Source organism: Anastrepha obliqua, chromosome 5 (genome assembly GCF_027943255.1).
Source record: "Anastrepha obliqua isolate idAnaObli1 chromosome 5, idAnaObli1_1.0, whole genome shotgun sequence".
Taxonomy (NCBI): domain Eukaryota; kingdom Metazoa; phylum Arthropoda; class Insecta; order Diptera; family Tephritidae; genus Anastrepha; species Anastrepha obliqua.
In genome coordinates this window covers 76,119,636-76,145,210 of record NC_072896.1, presented here as the reverse complement: position 1 = coordinate 76,145,210, position 25,575 = coordinate 76,119,636, and the positions used below count along the sequence as shown (strand labels likewise).

At 35.4% G+C, this 25,575-nt stretch overlaps 1 protein-coding gene across 1 annotated transcript in view; it reads right to left on the bottom strand.

Moving 5' to 3' along the window:
- LOC129249115 (solute carrier organic anion transporter family member 74D) overlaps positions 1-24,930 on the bottom strand; it is a 29,213-nt gene extending 4,283 nt beyond the window's left edge. Inside the window, exons 1-6 of the mRNA XM_054888766.1 lie at positions 24,752-24,930; positions 5,679-5,931; positions 4,751-5,001; positions 4,223-4,481; positions 463-786; positions 44-395 (exon numbers count right to left, since the gene is read on the bottom strand). Of these exons, the coding sequence (XP_054744741.1) occupies positions 44-395; positions 463-786; positions 4,223-4,481; positions 4,751-5,001; positions 5,679-5,889 (1,397 nt within the window). The 5' untranslated portion in view covers positions 5,890-5,931; positions 24,752-24,930. The remainder of the gene's footprint in view (positions 1-43; positions 396-462; positions 787-4,222; positions 4,482-4,750; positions 5,002-5,678; positions 5,932-24,751) is intronic.
- Positions 24,931-25,575: the final 645 nt, after the last annotated feature.

The following is a 25,575-nucleotide window of genomic DNA, read 5'->3' as shown; positions in this document are numbered from 1 at the left end:
TTAATTTAGTGAATCATTGCGCACAAATTTTTGTTTAACCTACTTTCCACCGCCCTCCAAGGAAATTGAATCGCCACAATACATGAAAATATATGATGTTTGTCCTAAAATGTACACAAAGCCCACTATGACATTCCACATGAGCACCTTACTCGGTGATGGCCGTTTTTTTGATATAATAAGACCAGATCCAATTAGACCAATCACCATCCCAATGATCGATATTGGACCAACAATTACCGTGGCGGTTTGTGCGGTTTTATGAAACTGGACTTCCATATATTTAGACAAGAATGTCATGTAGCCAGCAGCGCCCAGAATGTAGAACACACCCGATATTATATTGTATATCAGCAATTTATTGCGCAAGAGACGCATCAAAGCCTTAGGAAAGTCTTAACGTTGAGTGAATAGAGAGTTTATTATCATAGATATCATTGTAGAATCATTATCAAGTCGCACCTTTGAGTTGTGGAAAATCAGCATCGACTGGTGCAGCGGCATTTGCATCCAAAGCAGCGTTTAGAGAGAGTGTACTGCCCAACGGTATGCCCTCTTCTTTTTTGAGCTCCTCTAAACGCATCATACGCGGCAAGTGTGAGTTGTAATGCTCGGACTTCATTTTAGGTAACTGTTTGGGGAAGAGTCCAATTAAACCGGAGAATAGAACCATCAGTGTGCCTAAAATCATCCAGCCAAACCACCAGGCGCCCAACCAGCGTGGATCCTTGTTATCAATGATAGGCGTTTTGGATGGATCGATGTACATATTCAACGATATGTAGCCTGGAATTAAGAAATAATCGATAAATGGAGAAACGTAAAGCCACAAGAGGTTGCCCTCAAGGTGGCGTACTCTCTCCTCTTCTGTGGACTCTAGTCATAGATGAACTTCTCCACAAACTGAATAACCTAGGATTTCACACTCAGGGTTACGCTGATGACCTAGTAGTTTATGTATTAGGCTGGCATGAGGAAACCATTTCGGATCGCATGCAGTAAGCCCTTACAATAATAAACAAATGGTGCACGGAAAAAGGGCTCTCCATCAACCCATCCAAAACAACACTTGTACCGTTTACTAGGAGAAGGAACATAAATCTCAAATGTCCGACCCTTAATAGAACAACACTTGAACTCTCGACAGAAGCGAACTATCTTGGCGTTAGTCTTGACAAAACGCTTACGTGGAACTCCCATATTGAGAGAGTTACTTAAAAAGCCACAAGGGCATTCTTTGCCTGTACAAGGCTTTTTGGTAAGACATGGGGACTAAGCCCTAGAATGACCTTCTGGACATTCAACACAGTTGTAAAACCCATAGTCACTTATGCATCCTTAGCATGGTGGCCCAAGGTCAAGCAAAGAAAGGCGGCAAACGAATTAAGCAAACTGCATCGCCTGGTATGTGTTGGTATTACAGGGGCTATGAAAACGTGTCCCTCGGATGCATTGGGTGTGCTCCTGAACATACCACCGCTTCCAATTCTAATCGAAAGGGAAGTTCGCTCGAGTGCCTTAAGATTAAAAGGTATACCTGAACTTAAAAGTGGGGATATGAAAGGACATTTAAAGATCTTAGAAGACTTCCTACATAGTCCCATTCTTCATAGGGATGATATACTATAACCCAAACCAATACTCTTCAGGAACTTCCAAGTTATAATCAATGAACAAACAGACTGGAGAACTAACTCTATCACTTTCAAACCTGGCTCCCAGCTATGGTTTACTGATGGGTCCAAATTGGAAAATGGTAGAACAGGGGCAGGAATCAATGGGCCCAAATTCAAAAAATCGATTCCGATGGGATCCTACCCAACAATATTCCAGGCAGAAATACATGCCATTGAAATATGTGTGAGAGAAGGAAAATGAGAGGTACTCACATCTACATACTTTCAGATAGCCAAGCGGCTTTAAAAGCCCTTCTATCAACAACCATCACCTCTAAATTGGTAAACGATTGCCTAAACCTTCTAAACACGTTAGGAAACCTCAACACAGTAACACTATGTTGGATTCCGGGACATGAAGGACATGAGGGAAATGAAATGGCTGACGACCTTGCAAAACAAGGAGCAAATATGCAACTTACTGGTCCTGAGCCTTTCTGTGGACTGACAAAAGGCCACATTAATGGATTCCTTAGGAAATGAGAGGAAAGAAAACTTGCCGCACACTGGCTAAACTGTGCCAGTCAGCGTCAAGCCAAACTATTCCTAAGTCCCAACAAAGGAATATCTGACAAACTTCCCTCACTAAACAGAGTAGATCTGCATCTTTTAACCGGGTACCTTACAGGTCACTGCAGCCTGAGGTACCATCTAAACAATATTGGTCTATCCGAGACCAATGTCTGCCGCCTTTGCGAAATGGACATAGAAAGCTCAGAACATGTGCTTTGTGAATGTCCTGCGTTGGGCAGACAAAGACTTCACCACCTTGGTGGTATCGTAGTATCTCCATGCAATCTTTGGAACAACAAACCCAAAACTGTGCTAAAATTTCTAAAAAGCCTAAAACTCTAGGGTTACAAAATAGGCCTTTCACAATAGATCAGCTCTGGTCGCAGTGCGTAATGGCCTTCTAATAATAATAATGGAGAAACGTAAACTTGGTCCATGACAATTAATTTTTAAAGCAGAAATAAATTTGAAAATTGGCTTTTGCCCAACAAAACGATATCGGTTTCAGAATTTTTCTTTTGCCAAATAAATGTCCTATATTTATATACGTATGTCCGAAGTTGCTTAATTAATTAAACTGCCTGAATTGGCATGCGGCATTATAGCATTTAAATTTTTGTTTAACACAAAATTCTTAGAGCTGTTTAATTTTGGCATTACTATCGGTCTGACTAAAAATTTCACTTCATGTAGAACTTGCCCCAGTGCTGTCCTGAATGTCGTTTTGCACTTACTTCCTATTGATTTTTACGTTATTTCCATCGCTGCTGAAAGTGCAATCAGGCTAAAGGAGGTTGGCCTCTGGAGGCAATTTCTCAAGGGAAATGGTAGCATTTTTGGGCAGTTAATAAACTGAAGTTTGAGGGGAATTTTTCCAAGTAGGAAGGATTGGAACCAGGGGAAAATCTCTAGCGAAGCTGGTACCTCTGTCTTCACTGCCGGTTCCAAGATGAAATTGGGAGTCGGAGCAGGAGTTTCTCTAAATCATCCAATTTATGAATTTCCCTAAAATTGCCGAATACTGCTAGTGTTTTTGAAGCAAAAGTCTTTGCGATCCTGTAGACATGCAAAATGCTTAGGGAATGTACGAGCGGGGGAGATATTAACATTTTTCCCTATAGCCAAGGCCCCAACGCGATCAAGGCCCCAACTGGGGGAGTGTCAGTGTAATTCTTCAACCATTTCATCTACCTACCTACTTAAAATATTTTTTAATGAATTTTATTAAATCAAATATGTTCCACTTCAATAGCTGATCCTTTGACATTATCTAAATAGAGTCTATAGGTGCTGGTTCTTGCTTTGCTTCGAAAGCTATTATTTTTTGCCGTTTATTCTGACGATGTACGAAGTCATCAATTGGCCATAGACGCTTTCAAAGTAGAGCGAGCAAAGCCAATAAAGCAGTTTTGCACTGGGCCAACACCTTATCCCCATAATTTCTAGGAAATAAGAATCTATAGGTTTTCTAAGCGAAGAATTCGTTTAAATGCATTTCGCTGACCTCTATTGAAGACAATTTTACTCCATTAAATTTTTATTATTTTAATTGAGTAGTTTGCTTAAGTCTTATTAATTGTTGATCGTAGAGTAGATCAGAGTCAATTATTTGGCTTGCCCCGATAGACTATCGGCGGCCGCCGTAGCCGAATGGGTTGGTGTGTGATTACCATTCGGAATTCCTAGAGAGAACGTCGGTTCGAATCCCTGTGAGTCCCCAAAATTAAGAAAAACATTTTTGTAATAGCGGTCGCCCCTCGGCAGGCAATGGCAAACCTCCGAGTGTATTTCTGCCATGAAAAAGCTTCTCATAAAAATATCTGCCGTTCGTAGTCGGCTTGAAACAGTAGGTCCCTCCATTTGTGGAACAACATCAAGACACAACACACCATAAATAGGAGGAGGAGCTCGGCCAAACACCCAAAAAGGGTGTACGCGCCAATTATATATATATGCACAAATGCATTTTGAAATGAGGTATTCGCGCAAAATGTATGTAATTTTTATTGTAATGTATCATAATTGCAACTTACCCAAAAAGAAGCCAACAACTGGTCCAATCATTCTCAGCGACATGGCCATAGCCAACATAAGTGGCGTATTAGACTTTTTCGTATTATCATCAAGATAGGTTTGACCCAGCGAATAGTACAGAGTGTTGCCAATACCGAGCACAAATTGCGACAGGAAAATCAAGATCAACGGCACAATGGACAAAAGTGACTCACATTCTTGAGATGATTTCGTTAGACCGCACAATTCTTGAGAATTGTGAATAGAGGTAGACGAGTTCTACAATAGAAATTGTTTATGAATTAGCAAACAATGGTGTGTCGGTAAATAAAGTTGTGTGCAAATATTACATATAGGTAAAAATTTGATGTGTAGAAAAATGTAACAATGTGTGTTTAGTGCACTACTATCATTTGGGCAATTTAAATTGAACTCAATTATTGCGTATTACATACACACCTACGTAAGAACACGCTCATATGATGACGCAAATATATGCAACTAGTCAGATTAGTATGAAATGAAATGTACTAAATTTGTTCACCTACAACCAATGAGAATGCACTTGTCACATTTTCCACTAGGGTCGACGAGTGCTCTTGTAAATATTCAACGGTTAGATGTAGCGCATCGTCACCGGCACCATAAATGAAATGTGGCAACGCTAAAATATAACAGGATAGACCGCAAAATACAATGCCCCAAGCAATCCAACGTGGGCGATTTCGTTGACCTCCAATGTAGCTGAGAATGAGTGACAGTAGGATTTGTGATATTTCATTGCCGCTCAAAATAATGCCTATTGAAAGGAGGTAGAAGAGTAGAGAAAAAGTAAACAGAAACGGTTTGCAAATAAAATAATAAAATATGGATGTGTAGAATGTGTTATATAAAGAGATGATAAAATGAGATTTTAATTGCCTTTGTGTTTTTTTTTTGTATTCTTAAAATAGTAGCGGCAATTAAAGTTAGTCTACAATTTTATGCAATCACGTTACGTTACTCGGGGGCAGTTGGACTTTCAACTTAAGGCAGCTTGATGTTTTGTATTATATTTACATTTAAAAGTAACTTACCTTTCGTTAATAATTAAAAACACACGAATATGAGCATTTCCGCAGAAAGTTACTCCGCGACTAAAAACTCAAATGTGAAAAAATAAACAATTTTTTCTAACATTATTTAAAAAAATTCAAAATTTTTATAATACAATTTAAATAAGTCAAACGTACAGAACAGTGGAAACTGTACATACATATGTATTAAAATTTTCTATGCAATTAATCTCATTACACGTGGGCGAACTTAATAAAGTTACTCATACGTCCCGTACAACCGTATTGATTTGGTTCATTGAACCACAAATCATTAATAGAAAAGTATTATTTTCCGCTGCGCCATTAAATATAAAGTATACGTACAAAAATTTAAATTTAATTTTTTTAAATTCCCGTCTTAATATTTCTCTTCACTTACCTGTTGTCTGACTTGGAATTTTAAAACGTTTTTCGATTGTGGTTAACGTAACGACAAAATACATGTAGGACATGGCTTGAATCGTGCCCAATAATCCATAGACGCCCATAAATGATTTTGTTGTTGCAAAACGTTGCATCCAAGCCGGATGCCATTTGGCTAAGCCACACAAGTGGTCACCAGGTCGTTGACGCATACGCACTTCCGGCATTATTGACGCTCACCGTAAGCGAGTAATGCTAATGAAATGAAACTGTAAAGCGAATAGCGATTAACGAAAATATTTACACGGTAATATTTATATATTACTGTACTATGTTATATGTACTCGTATGTATTATATGAGCTGCATATAGCACCATATTAAAATACGATTTTAAAAATTTTTTTTGAATGGGAATATAATATAATATTTGTATATACATATGTACAATAGATATTAAGATATATTAGCTATCTGCGTTCTCATTTATTTTTAATAAATGTTTATATAAACACATATGATTTCCTTATACAAAACGTATACATATAAAGTAAATATAAAAATACATTTTTTTGATCGTAATTTCTAGAAAAATTCTCGATATACAGTTTTATATAGCCCATTAAATGTTGTTATAATAAAGTGAGAAATTCAAGTGCCGCAAAAATCATGTTGACTTTTGACAATTTTTTTTTTATTAAAACTAAATGAGAAAAAAGTAAATTGTTAAAACTTGTCAGCAGAGTAGTTGCTTTTATTTACCCTTAATTAAAATTATTTGCTTACTATTTACTGTATATATAGTAGTTATTGCATAGTATATAAGAAAGTTGTGTAAAATACAGGGGTCGAATCATCACATCACCGAACGACCTACTCGTACCTGAAAAATTCTTATTTCGTACCATGACATATGTGAACGAGTGCTGAACATACTCGTTTGATCGAACTGTCATTCGAACACCGACAGCCGTCCGTAAACAATAAAATTCAACCAAAGATGTAAGTAAATTGTAAATATATTTTATTAAATATGGTTTTTGTAATAAATTTATGATAGGACGAATTTTAATAAACTCAACTCTACCTAAAAATATGTCATAGTGGAGTATATGACCAACAAAGACTGCGATTAGAAGCGACAACCTTAGTTCTAAGTATCTATTAAGTGGTGAATTTTTGATTTTATAAGTTGTTTTGGATTTTGTTTCACTTACTTTTGCATTCTTTACTAAATATTTAAGCATTTATGACTGAGGAAACATTTTTATGTGATAAATGCAAGTGGCCATTAATGAAGTATGTGATAAAAATAAATAAAAAATGAATTTGCATGAGTATTATATTTTTATTTCACCTTAAGTATGATGCAAAGGCTTTGAATTTCACTTATATAATTAAAATATTTTAAAAACTATTTACAAGAAAGGAAAATTCATTAAGGAATATCTTGTTAGGTCTCTTATTGTTAGGCCGTTTCAGAGATTTGTAAGGGAAACTTTGTAATGAATAACTAACCATGTACATATTAACGCTGTGTTCGGGAGTGCCAAACGATTGCTTTTTTCTTTTAACTGCCTCCGCACTATTTTTCCACCTCCATCACTTTCACTAGAATTCATATATGAAAACAAGGTCGGATCCATGGATATATTTTAATTGTATTTACTAAATTGGACAATAGTTTTAGCAGTTGCAAGTCATGGTGACCTAAAAATACGATCCAAAGCATTGTGGACTCAAGACTAACCTTCTGGGCCTAAATAAAGCACGCAGCAAAGAAAGCCGCTAATATGGCATCCCTACTCAGTAGACTGATGGCAAGCATAGGGGGTTCAACCCAAGCGAAACGGGAAATAATGATGGCTACCACGTTCTCCGTTCTCTTGTACGGAGCGGAACTGTGGGCAAATGGGCACCGATGCAAGCTCTTAACATTGGTACAACGAACGGCAGCCCTGAGAGTTGTGCCCCCCTACTGCACAATATCAGGGCTTGCTGTTCAAGTAATAAGCGGTTCAATACTGATAGACTTATTAGCTTTTGAGAGGAACAAGTTGTGGGCTTTAAAGAAGCAGCGCGCGAACTAAGGAATGAAACGCTAAGGCTATGGCAAGACCGCTGGATTAATGAAGCACGCGGCAAATGAACGGCTAGACTTATAAAAGAAATACCTGTTCAAAATAGGGAAAAGCGAACACCCAACATATATATACGGGGATGCCGCCGAAGATCACGCTGAGCACACATTCTTCCAATGCAGGTGTTGGGAACAAAAACGCGGAACGCTGGAGAATGCAGTCGGTCACATTTCGTTTTTGCTTGTTTACTCCACTCGAGAGCATAGGGCCTCGACAAGGGAGATCATCAGTGGTTTCGCGGAAAGAATTATCCGTATAAAAAAGCGGGACCTGGACACAGGCACATGATGATGTAATGAGTAAGATGGAACGTCACTCTGAAGTAATACGAAAGTGGTTCCACATTCACTTTTACCTGCATCCTAAAATAATATTAATTTAGATTTAGATTTAATCTTATTCTTAATTGTTTTCTTAGGTTGGGGAATATCAATATTAAAGCATACGAGGTGTGTTCAAAAAGTATCGAGAATTTTGTGTATTTTCAAAAATCATTTGTTTATTCATTAATATCTATTTTGTCGCCTTGAAAGTAATCCCCATGAGATATTATGCACATGTGCCAACGTTTTTTCCAATCTTCGAAGCACTTCAAAAACATTTTTTTTGTCTTGTTCAGCGCCTCCTTCGATGCCGTCTTTATCTCGTCAATCGTAGCATAGCGTCATCCTTTCTTGGGCCTCTTCAGTTTCGGGAGCAAGAAAAAGTCACAGGGGGCCAGATCTAGGGAATGCGGTGGCTGTGGCATCATTAATGTGTTGTTTTTGTCCAAAAAGTCGCGCACAAGCAACGATGTGTGAGCAGGGGCGTTATCGTGATGCAAGAGCCAATTTTTGTTCTTCCACAAATCCGGGCGTTTGTGGCGGAAATTTATGCAAATTACGCATAACTTGCAGGTGATATTCCTTATTGACCGTTTTATCCGGTGGCAAGAACTTCTGATGCACAACGCCCCTGCAATCGAAGAAAACGGTAAGCAAAACTTTTACAATCGATATGTCTACATCCTCATCAACTTCTCTAACGGTGATTCGATGATTGGCCAATACCATTTTCTTCACTTCATTAATTTTTTGGTCTGTTGTTGAAGTGCTCGGGCGTCCGGCACGCTTTTCGTCGTTCACATCTTCTCGGCCTTCTGAGAACATTTTGTACCACCGATAAACATTGTTTTGGCCCAAAGAAGCTTCTCCGTATAACACAGTCAACATTCGGAATGCATCTGCGCACTTAAATTCGTTTTTCACACAACATTTAAAATTTTTTTACTGCTGTTTTGAATTAATTTTTGCGCTTAAACTAGATTTGAATTCGATAACTTTTCTCCCTTCAGCATCAAAATACCTTTCGAATTATATATAATGCTTTGTATCTCAAAATTGTACAGGTAGTTTAGCCGTAAAAGGGATATAAACAACACTTATTTGCCATTTATATATGAGCTATGAGAGGCGCCTCGTCCGCTTTTCTAATATCTAATGTTCTTTGCCGTAAGTACGCCAAAGGTACACTCAAAAAAGGGGTCTTAATATTCTAGTGCGGCGTATTTATAGGTATAATAATATACAGTCAGCGTCAAAAGAAAGTGTACACCACATATTGACAAGTTCTGACTATTTATTTGTTAATTCTTTAATTTCAATTATATTTCTATAAAAATATAGTTTATAATTCAACAAAAACCATATAACGCAAAGTTTCAAACTTTCAAACTTTTTAATCAAAATTTCCGGAATAATTGCAAGTATGCAGTTTTGTAGTCCATTAAATTTTGGGAAAAGTGCAAGTGGATAAAAATGTACGCTGATTTTTTACAATTTTTTCTACTGAGGGCTTGGGTGTTTTCCTTCATATAAAGAATGCTTGAATGCTTTTTCCTGATGTAACGTTTTTCTTTTATGTAGGCGCAGATACGCATGCGCGTAAAATACCTGCATTGCTATTACTAAGACAATCCAGCGTCCTAAGAAAATACATATGTACATATTTACATACCTACTGACTATACAAATTGATTCGCTATGCACATTTTTCTCAAACATTTTTCCTGATAAAGATTTATTATATTTTAATGTAAGGGTCGGATCATTGAAATCTATTTGTATTTGAATATTTCATTCAAGCGATTTTAGCAAGGACATCTCGAATATTAGAAACATACAGACGCCGGCATTTCACGAAAGATTTTATTGATTACATAGTTTGGCGACGTCGCCAATATTTCGTAGGCGCCACCAGTCGTCTTGCCTGTGACGTCTGTCTATGTTTTAACTATAAATTGTTATTCTTCTTAAGTATTTCTAAACCGGTTTTCGGTCTGAGCCGTGACTAGAAAAACTTGTTCTCCCTTAAGCTGGCCATAAACAGCGCGCGATTCCCAGCGATTTGTGCCTAGTCTGTAGCACACACACACCATCATTTCGTTGCAATCATCGTCCTGTTGACATGCGAACCAAAGAAGCGGATAACGCAGTTTCTATTGCAGTTATTTAAATTAGCATTAAGAAAAAAAACAAAAAAAAAAGGAAAACTTATTTTGAATAATTGACTTTTTATTTGCCATAACGATGACTCATTTTTGAAACACTCTTAAATGCTTCTCAAGTTTTTTTTATTAACGCTTGCCATTTTTTCGCTTACTCTTATCTTGACGACGGTCAGTAAAAAAATGAGAAAATCCACAAACTGCGCCACAAAAAAGCAACAAACCCCAGGTAAATGAAAATCTCCAATTACTTTGTATTTGTACCCGCACTTCATTATACACAAGGGATTTTCCTCCAACTGCAACAAATCGCTGGGAATTTTACACTGTTTGTGGCCAGCTTTAACCCTATCCTTATAATTCATAATTCCATCTTCTTCGGTACCTTAGGGTGCATTTATGTAGGAGTTGCGATAATAGCGAACATAGCGAGCCGCTGTTATCGGAGCGCATAACACCATAGATCTTGCCAATGATAGTCCTCTCGAATGCTAATATTACCTTATTGTTGTTATTTTACATCGTGAGAGATTGTTGTGAGACATACGGCATTGTAAGCATAATTTATGCTGTTTCTGTATGCAGGCTTATACCTGTATGTGTAATTTTTAAGAGTAATGGATTTGTGTGTTGTTCGGAGGTACTTTGTTTTTTCACCGCTGGCGGTTCTGACGGTGAGATAAATGATGCATCGCGTACGCTGTGCGGCAACGTACTTTCGCGATAGAGAGCAGGTATTGCACTTTCTAACGTCAGTTTGAAGTATTCGTATGAAAATTAAACGCTCATCCTAATTTGATTTCAAATCGCTTGAAGTGGATCTTTTCAATTTTGACAAAGTTACTCCCTTCAGCGTTCTAGCTTAGCAGCTGATCTATCAAATTCATCGCCAGCGAAACAGTTATCGCTGAGATATTCTTTACGCGAACATTTCATCCCATAAGATTTCAATTGAAAACAGTCTTTTGAATAAAGTACTTCTGCGCTCTCTTAAGTTAAAAGTGGTATTAAATAAATAAATAATTATAATTTTCTGTATCACAAAAAATAGTTCACACAACATCACACAGTGGGCGGATGTTGATAAAAAATAGTTTTTCGTTGGAACTTCTCACTTTTTATTAATTCGATCTAAAGAAAAATCTCTGGATTTATAGAATTTAAAAGGTCTTTCAGTTTAATTCGTAGTTTCATACTTTTTAAGGCTTCTAAACTATAACATTTATATAAAGTTAAAAGATACTAAAAAGGCCTCATCCAAATATTTATTTAAATTTTTTGGGGCAGGAAGTTTTCTGTCAAATCTAACTATAAAAAGTTAAGAAAAATTAAAAAAGGACAACTTTATCTAAATATACAAGGTGCAAGAATGGAAGTTGACTTGCGTTAGTTTTGAGAAAATATCTTTTTGTGGTTCGCCGTTATGTGAATAGTTAAGGAAACATTTTTTTTCATCATCTTAGAAAATTCCCTTAAATTCTTCTCAGAATATTAACTTAAATTTAAATCGTTGTATTTTTTGATGTATTTGTAGCAACATTATAAAAAAAGGTTATCTTTAGCTTTATGTTATCCATTTTTTTTAACTAATGAAACAAATTAATAATCTCGAGCTCAGGACCCGAATTTTGTTCAGCAATGAGACCCATTTTTTGACTTAATGGCTACGTCAATGGGCAAAATTGCCGTATTCGGGCCGAAGAGCAACCCGAAGCCATTCAAGAACAGCAAGTACATCCACAGGAGGAATCATCGGCCCATATTTCTTAAAAGACAAAGCTGACGCCATTGTAAGAGCGCTATTTGTCATACAGCCATACAGCCCGTGAAACAATGGATTTACTGCATCGTCGTTTCGGTGATCAATTTATCTCTCGCCTCGGACCAGTGGATTGGCCACCAAGATCGAGTGATATCAAACCTTTGGATTTTCATTTATGTAAAGTAAAAAAGCTTTGTGGATAAACCAGCTTCGATTGAGCCATTGGAGGCCAACATTACTAAAGTTATTTACGAGATACCGACCGAAGCCTTCCAGCCAGTCATTTAAAATTGATGTTTACGGATGACCGAATTACAGCGCAATTACGGCCAACATTTGAAAGGGTTTATCTTTAAAAAATAAATGTCATGAGTGGTTCTACACAAAAAAATAAAGATTGCCCAATCAATTTGAATTTTCATTGTTTTTTTTGTTTTAATTTAAAATCCGATACCTCTAAATTGATCATCCTTTGTATACAGGCTTACCGAGAAAGTCGTCCTAGATACTTGGTTTAGTTATATAACAAAAAAAATTAACCGTTTTCGAGATATTTGATTTTAAGCATTTTTTTTAAAACAATCTTTATTTACTTGTAAGTCCAGTATTTTTAAATGTTAGTGTTCACTAACCTGCTACCTTTTGCCTATTCTTAGAGATGAGCGGCCTCCACAAGTGAGTTCTCACTGTAGATGAATTGCAGCAGCTGAGTAATCGCTAACGTCTTATGGTCGTGCTCAACGTCAGTTACAAATTCAAATATGTCAACGAAATGAAGAGTTAATGAAGGCTCTTTCGAACGAGGATATCAACCAGCCAGTCATGCCCATTTTCCCTTTTGATAAACCAAAGAAAGCTCTTAAATGTTTTGCTCCATTTACTTACTCTATTCATATTTATTTATCCTTATGTGAAATGTTTAAAAACACGCAGGTTTCTCGCAGGTGTTAAGCACCTTAAGCATGAGTTGGAATTAATATTTTTTGCAAATTTATGGCATTCAGCTATCGTATGAGATTAGGCAACCAATGTGGATTACTTCTATCAAGCTTTTAATAAGATTGCCGAATTATTTTTAGACAAATATAGTCTGGTTCGAAAGATATTTACTCTTAGATTAGATAAAGTTTGCTCAGTGCTGCTAAAAATTTACGAAAGATTTTATATACCAATACTCTTATACACAAGAGTGGAAACCAAAACAATATTTTAAATTATAGAACAATGTCGAATTTGAATTAGCTATAAAGGATAAATTAGAATATATTTTGCAGTCATAAGTGTAATTAGCTCTTTTCAACATGGATTCTTTGCACGTCGGTCTACTGTTACCAATTTTTTCCTTATTGTTTTTGTTTTTTTTTTTGGTAAGGAGGTTTAAATCAAAATGTCAGAAACATTACCAAAGTAGTATGTGGGGCGTGTTTCCAATACCAGTATAACATTCCTCCTTGGCTGATTTCCACCCTGCAACCGCGTTAGTATTTCTTCAAAGTGGAGACGCATTTATGTCTATTGACACAACAAACTCCTTCGTCCAGGTTCCACTCCTGTGAGTGTATGGGTACTTTCCGCCATCGATAGTATCCTCTCCTCCCACTTCGTTCATAAGCGACTGTGGAGGAAATGAAACATCGGAAAATAAGCAAAAGTCCGGCACTATATATCTTCTGTTTGATACTATAGTGAGTGTTTGACTCAAGCATCTGTATCTGCCGTCAGTCAGTTCATCTCGAATACCAAGCTGTTTGTTCTACTGTTGTTATTGTTGCTATTGTTTCAGGACTTTTCTCTCCCCGTCAATGGACGAGCATATATCCAAAACAAATCTTTTGGGAGACGGCGGATGCTCTAATGCTTTTAGGTGATAAGCGATATCGTCATGCTTCCTATTCATCTTCCTTTGGTATAAGTTTGTACGTCCACCGGCCTTTGGTTGACTCTTCCCATCTTCTTTGCCATTCGGCCATCGTTCGCGCTTTTTCTGCGACTTTTTCCACTATTGTTAGTTTTACTATATGCACTCCATATAGACGATACAGCTCCATGGATGTCAACTGGTATCTTTCTGGCAGGAGCCCCCTTGCCCAATACAGTTTCTTAAGCGCATGAAGTGTATAGTGCGCTGCGTCTATGGGTACGAATCACCTCACGCATATGGCAATGATTGGTCTTAGCTAATTCTAATGACAAGCTTCGCTTACAGGAAGATATTGATAACATTTTGCAGTTGCAGTGCAACAAAAACCGGTTATTCTCTAATGGTAAGAAATACCCAAAACTCGTCGGGAAGCTTCCCTGACGCATGGAAGCTCACGTCCATTACACCTTTCTTTAAGAGTGCTAATAATGAATAGCGTTGGAAATTATAGGTCTGTTTCCAAGCCATCGACTATTTGCAACATTTTTGAGCACGCGGCCAATGTAGATTGAGCTTTGCGGTTAAATCTTTAATTTGCCCGAATCAGCATGGGTTTGTTGAAAGGAAGTCTACAGTATCTAAACTGGGGTTTTTAGTGAATACTGCTTTGATTCTTTCTCGGCTGATTTCCAGGTCGACGGTATTTACACTGACTTTTTGAAGGCCTTCGACAAAGTCTTTCATAGTGTCTTAATTAAAAAATTAGCTTGTTTTGTCTTTCATTCTGCTTTTCTGCAATAAATAAACTCATATTTGTGTAAAGACGTTGCATTGTAACAATTAAATGTTATTTCATCTACCCCCTTTGTTGCCACCTCTGATGTTTCGCTTTTATTTGTGCTATTTATTCATGATATCAAAATGTGTTTTTCATCAGTTAAATTTTTACTTTGTGCTGATGGCCTTAAGATCTTCTCAGTGATCAAGACTCAATGCTATTAATTGATAGACTTTACTTGTGGGGCCAGAAATCGCAACTTTCACTGCACTTATCGAAGTGCTTACAACTGTCCTACTCGAAAAGATTTAACATTGTGCGTATTAAATACAGTATCTCGGCTTGTGTCCTTTAGTGTCCTAATCAACTCAAAATCATATAGTAGAACTGTAATAATCAGATATATTCAATCTATAAAATTACATCTACTGCTAAATTACACTGGTTTACAGCCAAAATGCACCAGAGACGCCGTTATGAAATTCCTATGTAAAATCACCGTCTGATTCCGAAAATCAAGGTTATTTTTTATTCTATGGTAACGTTTTTGAGATATTTACGAATTACCGTTATTTCAAAAAAAAAAAAATTCGGCTCACTTAATCATATATATCTCGAAAACGAATTGAGCGATTCCAAAACCGTTGAAAGCTTTTAAAAGGTAATAAAATTTGCTATAAACTGTGTGTAAAACACTTTTTGCTAGGCCCTGCAGATTTAAAGATAACGAGCTATCATAACGGATTTTTTTAATTTTTTTTGTAAAAATATAAAAAAATTTGTACTTTGAGAGAAAGGATCTCGAAAACTTTTTACTTTTTCGTATATTTTTTGTTTTCACTCTAAGCTCCGTTTTATTACAAAAAAAATAAACTTTGATTAAACAAAATCGATGAACTAATACAAAAGTTACAAGCATTCAAGTAAATATATCCATTTAATACTTAAGTACCCTACAAATAATATCATATGTACATATGATTCTGTCTTAACTCTATGATCTTATTTTATAATTGAAAAAGTTATGTGTCTTGTTTTGACGCTTATTTATAGAAGGATCGGTTTCTCTTATGAGAAACCAACAGTAATCACCCATCATAGCGACATCCCAGAATCCTTGATACCTACTTTCAATCATTTGCATTTGCTGGTGAAACCTTTCGCCATGCTCATCACTTTCGTCGCCAAGATTTTGCGGGAAAAAATTTAAATGGGAGTGCAGAAAATGAATTTTTAAAGACATATTTACTCCTGAAAGAAAATTAAAAAGGGAATTAGATAAATACATAAGTGACACATTAGCATATAATTTTCTTAGGCTGGATTAATCTTCCAATTCAGAACAAATTTTGGTGGTTCTTGTTTGTTCGGAGCAGGGCAATAAATTCAGATTAAGGGCTATATGTTCTCATGTAAATTTAAAAATTTGCTTTCAAACTTTTTGTTTAGTTTTAAAGTTAACTGAGAAAATGGTCTTATATGTGTTTTTTATTTACCCATTTCCGCATAGTTTTTGATTAAATCGTTTACTATCAGCTCGAAGTTAGGACTTTTGTGTTTGCCTAAAAAAGAAGTAACGACCTTTTCAAAAGAGTCCCACGCCGCTGCCTCCACTGGTGACAATAATTCTTTGAAATGGGTATTGGCCATTATTTTCCTTATTTGCGGCCCCACAAAAATCCCTTCCTTTATTTTTGCTTCTGAAATCTGTGGAAAGATTGTTTTCAAATAATGAAAAGCTTCGCCTTCTTTGTCCAAAGCCTTGACAAAGTTTTTGATAAGGCCGAGCTTGATGTGGAGCGGAGGAAGAATTATTTTTTCCTTCTTTATAAGTGGTGAGTATTTTATGTTATCCACCCCAACTTGAAACTCGATTCGTTCTGGCCAATCCTTTATGATGTAGTGGTCTTGACGTGCCCGGCTATCCCATTTGCATAGAAAGCAACAGTATTTTGTGTATCCAGATTGTAGACCACATAGCATTCCAACGACTTTTAGATCGGCACATATTTTCCAATCATGTTCTTCGTATTTATAGTAATTAATTTAAGCAATTTTTGCATTGTCTCATATGTTTCCTTCGTATTTACTGCATGCGCGATCGGGATAGATGGCTTTTGGTTGCCAATATGCAATAATACGGCCTTTAAACTTAATTTATTGGCGTCTATGAACAATCGCCACTCTTTTGAATCATATGGTTCACCAAACTGTTTAAATAGACCAGCAATGTTTTTGCAATAACAAATACTGTCCTTCTTCGTATAGTACTGGGAGAATTGTTCGTGACGAGTCCTATAATATGTTACCTTAACATCGGATGAAACAAATTTAAATTGTTGCATACGAGAGGCGTGTAGTTCGGCCTTTTCTTTTGACAATTCCAAATCCCTTATCCAATCATTGAGTTGTGCTTGTGACAAAGGGTTTCTTTCGTTTTCCGTTTGCAATTCAGTACAACATGATGCCGCGTAATCAGATACTGCTGTTGACAATGAAACTGGAGCCGGAACTAAAGTTAAATTTGATGCTGGCAATCTAGCTTCCGTTGAATTTAGTTCTGGTAATGACACTGTAGATACGCTCGCATAGGTTACTTTTCTTGACTTTCCAACCCCAAATACTTTTGTAGTACAAATATAGCAGTCCGTTGAATGGCAAGTTGGTTCCCTCCACTTCATTGGTGTAATAAATTTCATATGTCGTCTAAATAGATAGTTTAAGAAACTTGTCAGATATGCATTAAAAGAGAGCAAACTCCTAATTTTTATGATGTACCTTTTGGTTCCGGTTTCCGAAAATATCAATTCGACTCGACATGTGGTGCACACAGTATTCGGTGTCCATGGTTTTTCATTGTTTCTAGGCTCAATTCCATAACACTTATGGTATGCAAATTTCAAAGGATTTGAAAACACACGTCGCATCCTTTTAACGATAAACTCCCCGCAGATGAAACAGAACATATCTGGATCATTTTTACACTCAAATTCTCGCGCCCTTTTATTCATATTATATTTTTAAGCAAATGACGGATTATAAACTGCAATTAAAAAATGAACAGTATCCGGCGATCCTTGCAGAAATTATGAAGGAACGAGGCACATGTACTATTATTTATACTTACATAGATCACCTACCTATACAAAAAGGTTCCCTAGTTATACATAGAAAACACTACCTGCCTTAAACATATGATCTTGCTTGAAATGTGTCTGTGCTTGAGATAACGACACTAACAATTTTTTGTATCTAATAACCCTTCCAAAATCTACCTGAAACTAACTGATCTGCGAATACTAACACATATTACCAGTAGGGTACTTAACACGTTCCCTGTCCGCTGAGCCCCATATGGTTCAGGAAACGTGCGCCTGATAAGCACTGATACGTTCCTGAGCCATATGTGTGTCAGCATAGAAAAAATTCCCTGAACCACATGTGTTTCATGAACATGCAGAAGCAAAAATGGACCATATGTGTTTCAGGTAGAAATACCCTACATCCGTTTTTTTTTTTAGTTATTATTATTACTAAAGCTATCCTATGACTACAGAAAAAACCTTGTTGGACTTGACGGTCAATTTTGCATTTTTGTATTGGGACAGGGAACGTGTTAAGTATTAAATGGATATATTTACTTGAATGCTTGTAACTTTTGTATTAGTTCATCGATTTTGTTTAATCAAAGTTTATTTTTTTTGTAATAAAACGGAGCTTAGAGTGAAAACAAAAAATATACGAAAAAGTAAAAAGTTTTCGAGATCCTTTCTCTCAAAGTACAAATTTTTTTATATTTTTACAAAAAAAATTAAAAAAATCCGTTATGATAGCTCGTTATCTTTAAATCTGCAGGGCCTAGCAAAAAGTGTTTTACACACAGTTTATAGCAAATTTTATTACTTTTTAAAAGCTTTCAACGGTTTTGGAATCGCTCAATTCGTTTTCGAGATATATATGATTAAGTGAGCCGAATTTTTTTTTTTTTTGAAATAACGGTAATTCGTAAATATCTCAAAAACGTTACCATAGAATAAAAAATAACCTTGATTTTCGGAATCAGACGGTGATTTTACATAGGAATTTCATAACGGCGTCTCTGGTGCAGAAAAAAAGCTGAAATTTGTGATCCAGTGTTATTGAAGTACAATTTTAGTGTTACTTAAATTCTCGTAATTTAAGCATATAATTGTCAATAGTCTGCAAGTTGTTACATAAGACTTAAGGGGTAACACCACTGTAGAAATTTCAAAAAATTGATTTTTTTTTTATAAGCTTTAAAAATTCTTTGAACCTTTTAAAATACAGAACAAAAAGTTTTATACGTTACCGAAGTTTATTTCATAAATATTTTAAGCATTTAACCAAGCGTTAGTGACTGCTACCTAACGACTTCTCCAAATTTCCAAACTTTAAACGCGTTTTTCTCAAAACACGTTTTCTGAAATTGGCACGCAGCATAACTCAAACAATTTTAAATATTTTTAATCAGGTTTTTCACTACGTCTGTATAATAACCTTCTTAAGAGAAGAGCGTAGGGGATTTTCGATAGATTAATTTAAACGATTGTTATAATTATTTAAGTGCCGTTTTTTTAGTCCAAAATAGAGTTTTTTCCTTCAAATGCTTGCTAATTCCACAAAAATAAATTTTTTTTAAATCCCTTACGTGTTTCTCTAGCTATTCTTATCTAGATTAAGAAAAAAAATGTTTCTTTGTTCCAGAATAAAATTTGCACCCTCTGTGCTGCGTGCCGCGGAGCTCCTTCAAGAGATGCCGCCATTTTGTAAAATTTTTCGATCAAACTTTGTAGTTTTGTATTTTAGTATATAAGTAATAACTTCCCAAATCAGAGTGATTGTTTCCCCTTTCCTTCTATACAAAAAAATTCTTTAAAAATCGTGTTTATTTTACGCGTGTACAGTGGTGTTACCCCTTAAGTAAATAAATAAATAAATAAACATCATTAGCATATTTCTTTTAATGCTTCTCTTAAATACTTTCAGCATAATAATTTGTATTACAATATATAAATTTATATCGCAGAAATTATGCCTTAAATGAATCACTAAAGCGCTTTTAGAATTTAATAACCTTTTAATAAAATATAATTTCTTGGATATTTCATTGCATGGAGATTTTTTCAAACGAGAGTCATATAAAACCATTGGACATTTTATTTAAAATTACCTATTTTTATTATTAATTTTAGGCATATTCTATCTGAATTGTAATCTTAGTCGGTAAGGGTGTAATACTCCATATATTTGAAATAAATAAATAAATAAAACTATTCTACATTCTTCGTTTTAAAACTAAATCATAAATTTTTAATAAATAGATACAAGTACCTATAAGTAATCTATTCCCTTGATCACTGCTAAGCTTTTTTATTATTTTGAAATTTAAAAAAATTTAATAATCATATTTGTGTAGTAATACTGAACGATATTCTCAATCTAGGTCGATGTTTTACGATGTCAGTAGGTGAGTTGCAGAAATAGCAATGGAAGTTAGCAATAATTATTTTCTTCTTATCGATTCATAACTTTTTTCTTAGCTGGTCTCAAACGCTAACTGCTTTTTGCTGTATCATGGAAAATACTTATTTATAGGCAGCAATCCTTAAACTTCTTCTAACACTTTTATAAGGGTGTACATATGTATGTATGAGCAGGTAACTGTTGATAAGGTATGTATTTATCTAACTACTGTATACATATCTGAGTACCTGAGTAAAACTGGTTCAGCTCGAATAAATAATCTTAAGATTACATGGTTATGCTACTTTTGATTGACATGATATGTATTTTATACTGGTTGACGTTTAGTTTCGTTCTTCCTATAGTTTATTTGAGTTAATATTTTCGCATACTAAAGAATTCCATATGTTTCTGGTATCTTCATTCGGAGACCGGTGGTACTCAATACGCTTAAGTGTTTTGTAGTAAAACATATTGAAGTGGAGAGCCAAACAAATTTACATACTTATTATAAATAAAACGATTTTTTCAAGAATGAGGAAGTTTTTCAGGAATACATTGAAACAGCATTGATATATTTAATTTTGATTGCATTTGAATTTAATTTTTGTTCCTAGTAAGCTCCCTTTAGAATCTAGAGGAAAGAACAACAGTAAAACGCCTAGAAAGTATTCAAACGGGTGCTTGTCTCTGCATAAGCGGGGCACTAACGACTACGCCCACGGCAGCGATGAATGTCATGCTGCACTTATTACCGATTGAGACCTACAGTAAACAGCTGTCGGTGAAATCGGCACTTAGGTTAAGAGAATCTTCTAACTCAGCCAATAACAGAAGAGGTCACGCAAGAATACTAGACGAATACCGCATCCTAAATCAAACGACAGACTTTTGTAGCTCAGTGGAGTTGCATTAAAACACATCCTTTACCACAACTTTCCCAAAGAGAGAAGATTGGGACAATGGGGTAATGGACAATAGAAGCGGAATCAACATCTATACTGATGGTTCCAAGCTAAATGATCAAGTAGGCGGAGGCCTTCATTCTGAAGGAATGAATGCCAACATCTCATTTTGGTTACCGGATCACTGCAGTGTATAATATTTCAAGCTGAAATATTGGCTATCAGGCAAGGCCTGCTAGCCCTAAATAAAAGTGTCCTTACAACAAGAGATATAAACATATATTCAGATACCCAATCGGCCCTGAAAGCTTTAAAATCGCCTAATATTAACTCGAAAACAGTAAAAGAATGTATCGACGTTTTGACAGAACTATCACAGTACTTTGTAATGAACCTGCTCTGGGTGGCGGGTCATAGAGACATAGAAGGCAACTGCAAAGTAGATGAACTAGCGAGATTGGGTACCACATTGCCGATCCAACCAGACAAAGCGAACATACCTATACCTTTAGCAACTTGAAAGATGCTTATAGATAAACACCCTATTAGTGCTGCCAACAGGCTATGGTCTCAGTCCCTGACCGGTGAAATTAGTAGAATGACGTGGTCGGAATGGAACATGGGCCGCGCAAATCGACTGTTGAAACTAAACAGGAAAAACATGAGAAATTTTCTTGGGGTCCTAACAGAGCATTGTCTGATTGGCAGGCATGCCAGTAGACTGGGAGCGCCTTATAACGACTATTGCTAAAGCTGTAACGACATCGAAGAAGAAGAGACTATAGAACACTTGCTATGCGGGTGCATGGCTCTGGATAGAAGAAGGTTAAATATTTTAGGAAAAAAAATCCCTGAATAACTTGGCAGAAGTAGCCAATATAAAAATAACAAGTCTTGTTAGATATATTGAAGCCACAGGTTGGTTCAATGAGGACAATGTAGAGTGAGGAGAGGGAACAGAACTGATGGTATCACAATGGGCCTACAGCAGGCCTAGGTGTGTCAACCGACAACCACTATACCTACCTACCTAAGCTCCCTCTTCGGGCAACTATTCAACCTGACTTAATAAGAAATATTCATTGATGCCATCATAATTTCTAAACTTTGCCTTATATGGATCTTGTTAAAGTATGAACTAGAATTTTATAAAAAAAAAATATTGAAATTACAAAACAAATATATAAATAGTCAAAATTTATCTACAGGTATATGTGGTGTACAATATCTTTTGACGCTGACAGTACATGTACACTCGTCCATATATATATAAATATATACATACATATATGCGGCCGCCGTAGCCGAAAGGGTTGCTACGTGACTACCATTCGCAATTCACAGAGAGAACGTAGGTTCGAATCTCGGTGAAACACCAAAATTAAGAAAAACATTTTTCTAATAGCGGTTGCCCCTCGGCAGGCAATGGCAAACCTCCGATTGTATTTCTGCCATGAAAAAGCTCCTCATAAAAATATCTACCGTTCGGAGTCGGCATAAAACTGTAGGTCCCTCCATTTGTGGAACAACATCAAGACGCACACCACAAATAGGAGGAGGAGCTCGGCCAAACACCCAAAAAAAGGTGTACGCGCCAATTATATATATATATATACTACATACGTAAGTGTTTATCTCAAAACTGTCGTAAAATAAATATAGTGTCGAAATTTCGCAGAACGTTATAATAATTTTTTTTTTAATTCTACCACATGCATACAGGGAATCAAAAAGCGTTTTGGCACATTGATTTTTGTACAATATTCGCAGTGTTTTTCATGCTATATTTTTTCGTTTTCTTTTTGGGAAAAAAATATGGTTTTTAGTATAATAAACGCCGTATTAACTGAAGCCTCAAAATCTGATCAAAATTAAAAAAAGTTATGACATTTGCAGAAGAATTTTGGTAATTATACAGTTTATGGAGCACATGGAAATATTTACCAAAAAAGTCAAGTCAAGTACCAATCGATGCGTATTGGTGACACAATTAAAAATCTACAGAAGTAAACTGATTTGATTTCTCTGTTCAAAAGTGGTTACCAAAAAAAAGCTTTTATAATGTTGCTATTTTCAATCACTAAATACACGAAAGTGAAAACATTTGGGCGTTAAACTGAACTTTTTTGATCAATTTTTCCATGTGTGCCATAAACTGTATAATTACCAAAATACTTTTTTGGTATGCAATTTTGTAGCTCATCTGCTTCTGGTATAACAAAGTGCTAGTTTGAAATTACCGAAAGTTCCCGTTGATTTTTAATAATTTTTCTTCTGGCGGTCTCCGCATTTTCTGCTAGTGTTGTATACAAGAATCTGTACAAGAGTGAATATTTATTAAATATCAAGAAAACTTCAAGTTCAAATGAGCTATAACACTGCATAGCAAAAAAAAATTAAAAATTCTGAGTGTTCATGAATTTGTTGAAAATTTTTTAATTTTTTTTCTATGTTTCACACAGTTCAAAACTTTAAAATATGTTGTCTTTGTTGTGCTATGAACTAAATTTTTATATACTCATAAATATATTTGTAAGCATTTATTTTCTATTACCTATGCAATAAGAAGAAACACTAGTTTTTAATAAATAAATAAATATTTATATACAAAAGTAACGAAAAACTTGGCATGAAGACCAATGCGAATATGGCAAAAAAAGCACCGTGCTAATTTTTTTTGACTCACTGTATGTGTGCATCATATCCCTTATATACACCAACTGCTTGACTGGCTTTGCCTTCTGTAACGGGAATTCGATTGTGTGCAGCAATTATCCCAAAATATGTAAATATTAATTTGTGAATTTTAATTTTTGTTTTTTGTTTATAACTGATAACTGTTTCTCTTGTATTTAATTGTAATTTAAGGCAATGACTGACTTCTTTCTATCATTTGTGACCCACGTACATACATACATATATGCATAAATGTAATTGCACGAACATGCACTTGTTCACATATCACACAGAACTGCGCGGTTTTTGACTTTGTTGCTATCGAGCGTTGAAATACTCGCACATTGGTTCCGTTTTTTTATTTAATCTGCGTTCAGTCTTTTCCATTATTTATTTTTTTCTTATTTTAATACGATTTTATTGTAACTAATTGTGATTTAAATTTACTCAATCAAACATATTTTACTTCATCCATTTCCTATTAGGTTACTAATTTAAGTAAGGCATACTAAACTGTTGGATTTTTTTCCTTTCAATGTGGTCAGTTTTCAGTAGCTTCAATTCTTATATAAATTTATACTGCGTTATATCTTAATATCACTGCTTTCATTTCAATTTTATAAATAACTTATAATTTAAGTCAAGTACTATTTGTCGCACCTTATGCCCTTATGCGTGTCACTATCTCGTGATTGAGTAAATTTTTTTCGCGAAATTGAGAAACGTTTTACACCGTCCACATTCACTCATTAACTAAAATTTTAACGTAGAATTTTTAATTGAAAGTGCAGAATAGCACAATAAGTTGTAAAATTCCTACTCAATACATAATTTGTGCTTATTATCAAATATTTATTGTTTTTTATCGGCTGCTTTTAATCTTATCATCAAATTAGGCTTTTACTCGTATTATAGAGAGTTCAATTGAAATTTATAAGTAAGCATGAGCACTTTTACGTGAACATATGTATATGTACATGTGGATGTACATTACTTACAGCAAATATTTAGTTAATGTTTTAAAATACTTAAAGAATTTTCGCCATGTAATTTTTTGTAATTCCAATTACATATGTACACATATTGCTTAAATATAATATACAAGTATTATAGTTTTGTCTTTATTAAAATTTCTCTTCCCAAAGTTAACTAGCAGACAGTTCAGATAGTTAATGTCTGTTTGGCGCGCCAAACCACACTGATTTCTACAACTGGACATCATTCAAATTGGCGGCTTGGTTCGCGCTCAATTTACAAGTGTAATGATCGAGTTAAAAATGAAAATAATCAAGCTTGTTCCCATTATTATGATTACAATAATGAAATAAGTTATGAGCATTATAATGATCTGAGTGTGTACTTGTGTATGTGTGTGCCGGCGGCATTGCCAAGAACGATTGTGTTGTCCTATCATTCGTTCAAATTCATATCGTCGCTTTGTTGTTTTTTTTATATCAGTTTTCTCTGCTAGCAGCTACGTCACAATTTTCTGCACATGCAGCCAGAACGGAAGAGAAAGCAAAAGTAGTTTTGATTACACACACCGATTTACTTATTAGCGTGATCGTAGGCGGAACACAAATACATTTGTATATACAGAAGCACTATGTTAAGTGATATGAGAGCGGAACTGTTCTTCAATGTCGAGAGAACTGTTATATCTGTGAGCATTCACATGCACGTTCTACTGTTATAAATCTGGTTCTCAGTTATAAGTGTAGGTTTTTGTTTTAATTGATACAAATTAAAATACATTTTAATTCTCAACTATTAGTACATACGTCGATTAATGTGGATTAGTTGCTTTCCTTCTTCCTTGAAG